The sequence below is a fragment of the Notothenia rossii genome, assembly GCF_949606895.1.
Source record: "Notothenia rossii genome assembly, chromosome: 7".
Lineage (NCBI taxonomy): Eukaryota > Metazoa > Chordata > Actinopteri > Perciformes > Nototheniidae > Notothenia > Notothenia rossii.
Window position 1 is genome coordinate 34,309,426 of NC_136905.1, and position 11,662 is coordinate 34,321,087.

Below are 11,662 nucleotides of genomic sequence, written 5' to 3' on the forward strand. Positions count from 1 at the left end.
CCTTTGCCCAGGCATTGTTTCTCTCATGAAGGAGACTGGACATTTCAGCAGAAAACCAGGGATTGTTTCGTCCCTTCACTCTAAATTTACGCAGAGGTGCATGTTTATCTATAATTTTTATAAAACCAAGATAAAAATAAGACCATGCAGTTTCTACATCAGCACACAGATCGATTTTTCCCCAATCAAAATCAAACAGATCATGTAAAAAACCCTGCTCCACTAAGTGTTTTTTATCTCTCTTTGTGATGATGCGTGGTTTAACTTTTTGGACCTTAGTGTCCCTAATTGTGGCTACAACACAGTGGTCACTCACATCATTAGCAAATACTCCCACAGATGAGTATTTATATGGAACATTTGTTAAAATTAGATCAATTAAGGAGGATTTATTTGGGGACTTAATATTTGGGCGAGTAGGACTGTCTATAATCTGAGTAATGTTCAAAGAGGTACACAGGTTTTTAAAATCCTCTGACACAGAAGTTAACCAATCCCAATTAAAATCACCAAGCAGCACTATTTCCTTGTAGGAAAGTTGAGATAACAGTTTTGCCAATGAAGATAAGGAGTCCTTGACAGCCGAGGGGGCCCTGTAGCAACCCACCACCATGACCTGTTGACCCTTTGTTACTTCGACATTCACAGCTAAAAATTCTAGTTGTTTACTAACAGATTTGGAAACCATTTTTGTTACACAAAACTTATTTTTGACATAAATGGCAACGCCACCACCTTTTTTAGGACGGTCAGTGCGATATACATTGTAACCATTTATGTAAATGTCAGAGGCCAAGATCGATTTGTCTAGCCACGTTTCTGATAAGACAATGACATCAGCATCAGTTGAACTCGCCCAAATACGGACAAAATCTAATTTAGGTAACAGACTGCGCACATTTAAATGAATTAAACCTAACCCCGATCTAGAACTAAAATCAGCAGGAGTAGCTATTTGACTAAAACTACCAGGTGGACCCGGATTTGGCTGTACATTTCCTGATAGTAACAACAATAAAAATACCAAGCACCTTTTCCTCTTAATCAACACACATACATTTTCAGCTGTTCTAGAGTCACCAGCAAACTTCGCAAAAGTGAGATTAGAGTTCAAAAAACAATTCTGAAGGACCATTGTGGCAGGCATGTGAGAAAGACAGACATTTGACGAAATGAATGTCCGCGACAGTGCAACTAGCAATTGTTTGTGCAACCCATCCGAACCTGTACAGGGGATGTCCACTGCGGGCGGCAGAACGGACCCGCATCCAGCAGAATTGTCAGGATGACTAGCGAACTTCTCCTTGTCCAGCACAGTCAAAAAAAGGCACAGCAGAAACACGACATTTGCCATTTTCCCAGTCCAGCTCAACAGCATCCACGATGTTCCCGAAGCAAAACCACGTCAGGACAGCAGCAAGGAAATAGGCAATCAGCAGTGTGGCAACACTCCGGTTTCTCCGCGGTATCTCCAGACCAGGCCTCCCCCGCACAGTAGCACCCAACAGGTGGGAGTAGGCCTCTAACAGCAGGTGGATAGCGGCCTTCAGCCGTGGGAACCACCACCAGCAGAAGCAGAAATGGGTGGACGGCAGGCCCTCAAACCGCGGCAGATCCTCCACAGATCAATGGCGTTAAAGATGGAACATAGATGGACATAGATGGAGCCTAAGCCGGAGAGCTAGATCTATGCTAACAGATGCCAGATGCTAACAGGTAGTGGGAGCCTGTAAAAATTGCGACTGCCTCACGCGAGGCTGGGTATACATTTCTGAATAAGTCTCAGAACCATTTTGTGTTACGCTCTGAAAAGTGTACTTGATAGTAGTTGAAGCAACTTAATACATTTAATAAATCTGATTCAGATTTATGCTTTAGAGATTCCAATGTACTTTTGTGGGTTGTATTCATGTGATTTTTTTGTTCGTTGATTTGACTTGCTATTTTGTTATCAGTGAAAGCAAATCAATCAAGTTTCTCTCATCTAACGTGTGTGTGACGTCATGATGTCAACTTCAACGTCTTTGCCAGATCTTTCCACCGTCACATGTGCCGCCTTTTTCTTTTGAGATGTGACTTCGACATACGATAAGTGTGATTCAGACAAGTTATATTTCTTATATAAAAATAATGTACAATGTCAGATATAACATGTTCCACCTAAATTGTTTAACCAAACCAAACCAAGCTATGATGCACTGGCTCCACTGTTAGCTAAACCGCTAGCTTTAGCTCAAACATGACGATAGTTGGTTGCTTGCGGGTAGAAGCCTACTCTCTTGGTTTAATATTGTCACTGAAATGTGTTAAAGTTATTCCTATTGTGTACTGGCGTAGCTGCTTATTACCAAATTAGCGCAAAACTAATGCGCAAACTGGGTCATGTTAAGGCTAGTACTATCATTATTAGTACATAGCTTGTCACCAAACTGCACACATTTTTTTTGTACTATTTCGGCGTGTGTGTGTGAACGGTTTAATGTAGTGTCACCGCCGCTGCGTCGAGTGTAATTATAAAGACGATACGGCATCACTGAGCAGTGAGGGGGCATGTTGCGCTGGTGAAAGCCCGGTGATGCATCCGGCTGACGAACATAAAACTTAACCTCGCTGTGTGGGAGATGCAGCAATAATTTGTTGTGCCGGTCGCCTCGATGGCAGAACTCCCTTCTTGTTTATGCTGGAAGTGATTGATGCGGCGTTGATAAAGCCTCACATTTATAGTAGCTCGGTGGTTAAAGCGTTATCCAGCTCTGTGTTGCTGTGCTAATGTGCTAATAAGAAGCCTTGTAGTGTAATTTGCTGTTGCTGATAAGACCATTACTACGTTCGGGGTGATAATACGTGACTGTGAAAGCTTAACAATGAATAGAAATGTCCCCCCTAATACAGTATATAATAGGGATGCACCGAATATTCGGCCACCGAAAATTGTGAAAAAGGCCATTTCGGCTTTCGGCATTTTTTTTTTACAAATCGCAATCCGCGCCTCTCTCTCTGATATTTTTAAATATCTCCAAGCGGCAGACATGTTGGCTGTGAGCCAGCCGCGAGCATGGTCGCGCGCCGTGCTTGTTGCCGCGTTTTGATTACGTCATCACAACAACACGTTAGGTTACCAAACTTATAGGTGCTTTTGTTGTTGTTGAAGGCCTGGCTGTTACAGTCTTTATTTACACTATTTTGTTGTAGGCCTACTGGCCTAGATGTTTATGCAGTTCAAAGCACCTTGACTTTGTTCTGAATGCACTTTGTTGTAGTTATCCTACAGAGAAAAGAAAATGCACTTGACTTGGAATTAATGTACTGTATGCATTCAAAAGTACTGAATAAATGTTTTATGGACCCATAATAATGATTATTATTTAAGTTAAGTTAAGTTTTGCCATAATCATGTCTTTTTCCATAATCAGGTAGCTGAACAACATTGGTAAAAAATGTATACATTATATATATATATATATATATATTTCTATTAATCATTTTCGGCCTTTCGGCATTCGGTTTTCGGCCAACTGTTTCCTATTTTCGGTATCGGTTTCGGCCAAGAATTTCCCATTCGGTGCACCCCTAGTATATAAATGTATTTCTTTTTCTTCTTATGATTTCTCATGCCTGACCGGTGGTGGTTTCTTCAGGCTTTGACACATCGTATTGGACTACTACCTAAGGTACGTGAAGCTACACTACCGTGAGTGATATAGAGAGTACTTTAATGTTGCTGTGTGTTCTGAAAGTAATTTCAACGTAAACGCAAAGTGCAGGAGGTGATTATATGACAAAATCCACTGTTTTGTTTTCTGTGGAGTTATTCAATTTAGAGTTCAGCCAAAGCTAATATACAAATTATTTTGTACCTACAAAGATACTCCCAGTAAAGTGTGGGATGATCTTGATCTACGGGGACTCCCAGAGTTTTGTGAAATCCTCCAAATGGTGATACTGCAGGACAAGTTGATCTTCATGGTGAAAAAGCTCAGTGGATGGTACATTGAACATTATAGAGCTTATGATCTCAAAACGTCACCAGGCAAGGAAGTGGAACTTCTTGAGCCACAAGATGATTACCCACTGGCAGACTTCAAAATCCGAGGGATGCGTCTTTTCACATTGAAAAGATATGTCCATGTTTAAAGGGTGAGGAAGCGAAAAGTGATATTTCATTAGGTGGAAAAAGAAATAATTCATAACTATTGTGTTCTCAAAACAGATTTATTTCATACCAGTGTTTTTTTTTGTTTTCAAAGGTTTTATTTATCATTTCACCAACAAATAATTACACTAGGTAAATATCAGAAAATAATTTGTGAGAACACTCAAACAGTGTGTGGGCTTTTTTTGAGTGGTCAGAGTTTTAATGCTTCACCTGCAGAACAACAATATATTAGTTTTTTATGACTTCCTATACATATTTGTTATTGGTGCAAGACTAACTATCAACCCTTTGGAGATTTCAAATGATAACATTCAACTTTTTTGCACATACAAGTTGTCAACTGCAGATTTCATTTATTTAAAAGGAACCTAACATTGAGGGTAAGGGTGGGCATTATGTCATTTTTTAAATATGTGCTGATGGAGTCCAGTCAGCAAATGCTGCCAGTGGAAAAGGGATTAACACGAAGCTGTAGTCCTTTCACTGAAAACTGATAACACATCTATAAGATGATACATTAACAGTGTGAATAATAAGGAATTATGTTTAATATGCCTTTCTTAAAACGTATTGTGCTTGTGTTGTCTTCTCAGACTGCCATGGCTGATTCGACGCCTGCAAGACTGAAAGTGATTTTGGGGGAGAACAACATTGAAAAACTGTCTCTTCCAAATGGCATACCGGAATCATTGGATGACCTTCTCAGCAAGTTAAATACTTTCTTTGGGTTAAAGGGCGACGTCAGACTGCAGTACATGGAACAAGACTTTGGCAACGACTTCTTCAATCTGAATTCCACCACTCAACTTCAGGATTTGGGAACAATCAAATTGATCCACCAGCAAACAAATACACCTTTGAACATTGCCACTGATACCACATCATCGTCTTCACTTGAGTGTGATGACAATGTTTCGTTGGCATCAGATGACACAATAATCCTCTCATTCCCCAAATCTGTGTCCTCTCGTGCCAAACAGTGGCCAGCGGACTTTCCGATTCCTCAATTTTCATATGACACGGAGCTGCAGCTAGTGAAAGGGAATTCTGAGTTTAATGGAAGCCACAAAATGTTGACTGTCAGCTCCCGAAGCAAGTCTGATATTTTGAATAGACTTGCAGAAACAATTTCTGGATACAAGGCCTATCCAGATGATTCACATTTCTGCACAGTAGCAGAGGCTCTTATCAAAAAGCATCCTTGTTTGAAAGAACCTGGCTCATTCAATGGCTGCAATGGATGGAAACAGCGCCTAAAATATAAGATGGGGAAACTACAGGACTCAGCTCAAATTGCAGGGGTGCCCAGAGCTGTTGGTACATTCCCTGAAATCTAAAGCTGCTACAGATGCTTTCCCTGCTAAAAAAGTCAAGAGGCCAAAGCGAGCTGAGTCTAACTTTTATCCATCCTTCCCCACTGGTGGCAATCTGGAAAGCCTGGAAAAAGAAAGAATAGAACTTCTGACAGACATCAGGATAAGGAACAATAATAGGGTCATCGCAGACAAAATGGCTCACACGTTCGCACAGACGACAGGAGCTGGTAAACCAAGAGCCAGGAATCAAGGACTTCAAAGACAGGTGGCCGGCACTGTTCCAACAAAAAGAGGTAATAATCTAGTCTGTATCAATTTTTTAGTAAGCTTTTATCCATTCATCATAATATGGTGTGGTAAAGATTATGTTTAACAGTGTTTACTGAAAGAATTTACATTTTTAGTTTGTTATACTTTTTGCCAGTGTGTAGGCATGCTTAGTTTATTTTTTTTTCCTCGAGCGTGTAAAACCAAAGAAAATACAAATGAAACAAAAGATGATACAGTACTATACAAATGAATGCAATAACGAAACATTTAATTAATAATTGAATAATCTGTAGTGTCATTGTCTGGTATCAATAAACAACAAAGCTTTGGCTAATTACACGTCCGAAAAGGGGTCGGAAGAAGTTTACACTTGCTTCAAAGGTTCTTTTTTCAAATGTTAATTGCATACAGACTGAGTTCAATTGAATTTTTATGAATGTACTCACTGTCATTTTTGTATTATTCTTTCATAGATCAATGCAGAGTTCCAGAGGATAATGACCATTCCTCTGGAGGAGAAGTTCATGGCCCAGTTGGACATTCACTCAAGTCAGCTAATCACAGTCATCCGTGCCAAAGGAGAATCAAACACATCAAAAGACTGCTGACATCATGGACATTTTTGACCAGGTAAATCTGCATTGTCAAATGAGTCATTGCCAGCTAAAAGGGATACATTTTGTGTATCCTTTTATAGATGCATTGGGAGGGCAACCGTTGTTTTATGAAACTCTGTAACTAGGACTGTCCATTTGTTTCTAAATAAAGTGAAAGATTTTAGCTGTAAGAGTAAGGAAATCTGTCAATAGACATTTTGAAAAATAAAATTAACCAAAATAATGTTGTCCTAGACTGAAGACATTCATCTTTGGAGGGAGTGTGTCCTGAGAGCCCTCATTATCTTCCTGGGAGAAGATCCAGATGAGCTGATCAAGGAATATCTAGTAAGTTTTAACTGCAATTTGCATGTCAGCACAGCTTGTCAAAGGCACACGTGCTAATACATATTAGATTGATATTAATGCTGTAAAAGGGACATTTCTATACTAAAATAACACCTGTCGGGTTTGATTATATTCATAATCTTGGACATTTGACATCATGTAAGTTTAAAGCACCTTTATGGTTTTCCAACTCCTCATAGCATTTTAATACCACGTTCACATTCACCCATTCATACACTGATGGACCATGCCACCTGCTCATCAGGAATAACTAAAGCATAGCATCGGAATTTGGGTTTTTAGTAATTTTCCCAAGTATACCGCGAAACACAACATGTATATGTAAAAAGTAGTCCTAGCATGTTAAATACTCATTGTTGAATTTTACACATTTTAACACAAAACACAGAACAATGCACAACAACCCCCCCCCCACCCCCACAGACAGCCACACAGCACGTCCACAATTTGACAACAATTGAATGATATTAATATTAATCCTTCTCAACATAATCGCAATAATACAGATGGATCAGATGAGATAAATGAATTAAATATTAGGTTCTGACCATGTGATTCGTCAGAATAATCCAGTGAATAATCACAGAGTAGGACTCCGGCCAGTGATATTATTGTCCCATATTAAGTGCATATTAGTGCAAAATGATGCCAGTGATGTTTGTTGTCATTTACTCCTACTCTAGGACTCCAGAACAGATGATCTTCAGAAGGAGATGGAGGAGCTCACAATGGGTGTGTTTGTGATACGGAAGGAGGAGGAAGGACTGCAGGAGCCACCAGCAGACATCGGCATCATCATCGAGGGCGTGGAGGTGCTGAATGAACTGCCTTCAGTTGCCTCAGCTTGTGCCCTCCTTCTGGGTTTGCTATATGCACTCAACATAGCATATCCAAAACCCCCTTCATTTCACTTTTGAAGTACCTCAGAAAATAATCATGCAGATTGACCAACACAAGATGTCCGCCAAAGTCCAAAGTCTGTATGGCAGACTTCAAAGCTCAGAGTAACGACAAACAAAAGAATGTTTTCCTCCTCTGGGCCAAAACATGGCCTAGTGCTGTATTAGCACAATGGCGTCTTGACATCGGACATTGCACATGTAAAAGAAAATGTTGTGGGTGCGGTAGGTTTCTGTTTCACCATTTTAGTTTCGATTCCAAGAAACGGTTGAGTTGTGCATTGTTATTTGTGCTTGAGAAACATTCCACTTGAACTTTATATTTTAATGAACTAATTATTGTCCTATATTTCTTTCCGATTTCACAGCTGCCTGGGCCTAGCAGCAAGAACCTCCATCTGTGCATGCACCCAGGTCAAGATCTACCGTGGCTCAAGGGCCTTCACCAGAGCCATCACCACCAAGGACCAGCATCACTACAGCGGCCTCCACCTCCATCTGTGCCTGTGTAGCTGGTCTGGGCCTACTTCTCAGCAGACCCTTGCTACGACTCTGCGTTGTGTTGTGCGTGTTTGATGGACAAGGAGATTCGGTTGTTGTCCTTAACCGAAACTGTGGCGTATTTATTCCTCTGCATGAAGTAAACACAATAATGCAGCAGCATTAATACACATGGACGTCTGCAACACACCAGTCTCAGTCTGCCATACAAACAACTGAGAGACTAGTACTTATAAAACATTCAGATATCAAATCTGTCACAATAGATCACAATACACTGTACAATTACAGTTACACTGGAAATGTATACACCACCGGCTAATTAGTATTTTTAGACATGTAAATAAAACAATAAAATAAACACATAGTACAAAACACAATAGACCAAAAACATGGGAGCAACAAACATACCTGCATGAAGTAAACACAATAATGCAGCAGCATTAATACACATGGACGTCTGCAACACACCAGTCTGTGGTGGGGAAAAGACGCCATTAAACATGCTGCAGGTGCTGTGTGTGAGTCCTCACAAGTGCTGCTAAACAGTACACTTAACTAAAAGTTTGCTAAAACACTCAAACTTCTGCAAAACAACTACACAGCAACACATTAGCACCATGGAATGATATTATAACCTTGTTTCACAGTTTAAGATTATATAAACACTGTAAACATCATTTAGAACAGAAATCTACAAAGAGCACATGACAAACTCTCCTCACCTCAGTCTGCCATACAAACAACTGAGTGAGAGAGGGTGCAACGCAGGTAGATGACGTCACTGCCGAAAGTGAAGACTTCAAAATAAAAGCATTAGCTCCCAAAACGGTCTTTTGTAGTAAACATACCAAAATAAAAGTGACAATAAATAATATTGGAACAATAAAATAAAACGTGAGGGATTATTGGTGGAATGCATTCCTGTATATTTATATACCTGCTACACCTGCCACAAGATTAAGATACACCTCGGTACAAAGGCCTCCACCACAGCCATCACGATCAACCCAGCCAGCAAAGAAGTCTCTCCTAGTAGACGTACCTCCCACACAGCCGCCAGCATCAACCTGGGACAATCACACCTACCTCCCTCCGACACAGCCACCAGCAGCCCATGCACCATCACCCCCACCTACACAGCAGCCAGACCCACTGTCATGGAAGACAGACCATTACACTGCTCTCCCTGTCTTTACATTTCTAATGAATAGTTGGTAAAGAAGGTTCTGATATTGTAAATATTGAGATTTTACAGTTTCTTATGTTAACATAAATAGTTGGTTGAATAAAAATGTTTAATGGTCAATTTGTATTTGTACACATCATCACATGAAACTTGGTATGGAATATGAATCAGTCCTGATGTAACTTTTCTGTGGTGAAAGTAGAGGGATGGAAATATTTTACTCTAAATTATAATTTACACATTTTCATTTTACACATGAACAACACATTTATATAGGCCTATAGTGTAATTCATATATTTCACTACTTTGGTGAACCAAATCTGAAACACCAAAACAAATGGATGACATGAGTACATCTGTGTTTGAAAACAGTTTTAAAGTCTTCCAAAAATCGGATTTCTAAGCTTAGTATCTCATAAGGTGAGTGCATTTCTAGCAAGACCAGAGACTACTGAACATTTTGAGATGTAACACCATGCTATGTTATAAGAAGTAAATTTAAAAGTTGATTTAAGGAGACATCTAAAAATTGAGAAAATACCCTTCACTTCACACTCCAGAGGGTTAAGGAAAAGGGTAAGGCAATTGTATTTTTTATATATATGTATTTTATATTGTTTGATTTATTGATTATATTCAAAGGAAAATTAATACTTGGTCCCCTTGGAACTTTTCATCTACATCATAGTACATCTGTGTTTTCACAAGAGTTTTTAAGTTTTCCAAAAATCTGATTTCTAAGCTAAGTATCTCATAAGACAGTGCTCTAAGGTGAGGAGTGACTTTGCATTTCTAGCAAGACCAGAGACTGAACATTTTGATATGCAAAACCATGTTATAAGAAGTACATTTAAAAGGTGATTTAAGGAGACATAAATACCCTTCACTTCAGTAAGATAAGGTAAGGTAAGGCGATTTTATTTTAAAAGACAATGAAGGCAGGATATATTGATTGATATATTTATTATATTGAAAGGCAAATTAATACATACTCCCATGCATCTGGAATAACGTGCAATGTACAGCCTCACAATGTCAGGAACTTTTCATCTACAGATTGCTTTGGTCTGGCTTTACTCTTCACTGATTGGTTACAGAAACGTTGAACTCATTGGCTATGGAAATCAGAAGGAGGGGCTCATTATCATATGAAAAACCGCGCGAAAATACGCCTGTACGTTCGCCCGTTTTTTCGCCTCCCCGTAAGTTGGTGCGAAACTACGGACGAACATACGGGCGTATTATGGCACCTTTGGCTTTCGATACATGCGCGTGTAAAAGCACATTTCCCGCTCGTGAGCAGTGTCGGGCAAGTTACTTTTAAAAGTAACTAGTAATAGTTATAGTTACTGCTCTCAAAAGTAACTAGTTACTTTATTCGTTACAAAATTATAAAAGTAACTAGTAACAAGTTACTTTACTTTAAAAATAATAACAATACAAATACAAGTTTTTGTGTTGTTCTGTGGCACAGTAAGAGAAAAGACAACTCCCCATCATTGTAGCAATTATCATTATGAAATGTAATGGAACAATAAAACACAAAAGATATGTTTAGACATTTTGACAGGCATCTTTATTGTAGCCTCAACAATCAAGTGGACAATGCTTTCTGTCCTGCACACAGTTTACATTTGACCGTAATGTTTTTTGCGTCCTTTATCCCCACAAATTGAAAATAGTGGTTATATTTCCAAGTTGCAAATGCGCTGCTGCTCTCGCTGATACTTGCATCTGCCATTGTGTGTGTGTGTGTGTGCTGGTGGTGAGCTTTGCCGTGTGTGTGTGTGTGTGTGTGTTAGCATTAGCAAGTGTTCGTGTGTGTGTATTTTCCATGGTATTTTCCCCATAAGGCAAGACCATACGGCAAGACCCTCCCAACTCTGTCTCTGATTGGCTTACCCTGAAATGTTACCCCGCATTAACCAATCATCACTCCTCTCTGGTTACTTTCACTTTTCCATGGTACTGTGAGAGGACATCGCTGTATTCACGTGTAAGTTACATCCGCAGGGAGATTCGCTTTGTAACGCGTTAGTCCCAACACTGCTCGTGAGTAGCTTGTTTTGCGCGCTAGAATATTGACCCAAATCTGACTCCATACCTGAGGATTCCTCTGTCCTCGCGTCACCTCTTCGTGTCTCTCGCTTGCATCTTACGGAGGCGGAGCTAAGACGCAAGGAAGGGAAGCGAGTGAGGGAAAGGAGGAGTCAAGGAGGGGTATTGGGATGAGGTTTCTAACTCCCCTCCTCGACTCCTATCCTCGAGACTTAGTCCCGCCCACAGGAGATGCGAGTGGAGGAGCCGAGGAGGGGAACCGAGGAGAGAGGAGGGGAAGCAGCAGGCGGTTAGAGAAATGAGAACT

General features: G+C 40.0%; 1 protein-coding gene across 5 annotated transcripts; it reads left to right on the forward strand.

The window, feature by feature from the left end:
- The first annotated feature begins 2,930 nt into the window (after positions 1 to 2,930).
- On the forward strand, positions 2,931 to 9,416 carry LOC307013003 (uncharacterized protein). 5 transcript variants are annotated; one of them, XR_013800802.1, is made up of 6 exons: positions 2,931 to 3,671; positions 4,750 to 5,765; positions 6,216 to 6,372; positions 6,594 to 6,686; positions 7,391 to 7,831; positions 7,975 to 9,416. XR_013800802.1 is itself a non-coding variant. In XM_079640232.1 (6 exons), exons 3-6 carry the CDS (start codon positions 6,355 to 6,357, stop codon positions 7,986 to 7,988), a joined length of 303 nt encoding a protein of 100 aa, XP_079496358.1. In that variant the 5' UTR covers positions 2,931 to 3,671; positions 4,750 to 5,765; positions 6,216 to 6,354; the 3' UTR covers positions 7,989 to 9,416. The 5 variants fall into 5 exon arrangements, 2 of the variants coding, with proteins under 2 accessions (XP_079496358.1, XP_079496357.1); XR_013800803.1 differs by having other exon boundaries at positions 4,750 to 4,785; positions 4,891 to 5,765; positions 7,391 to 9,416; XM_079640232.1 differs by having other exon boundaries at positions 7,391 to 7,568.
- The last annotated feature ends 2,246 nt before the right edge of the window (positions 9,417 to 11,662 follow it).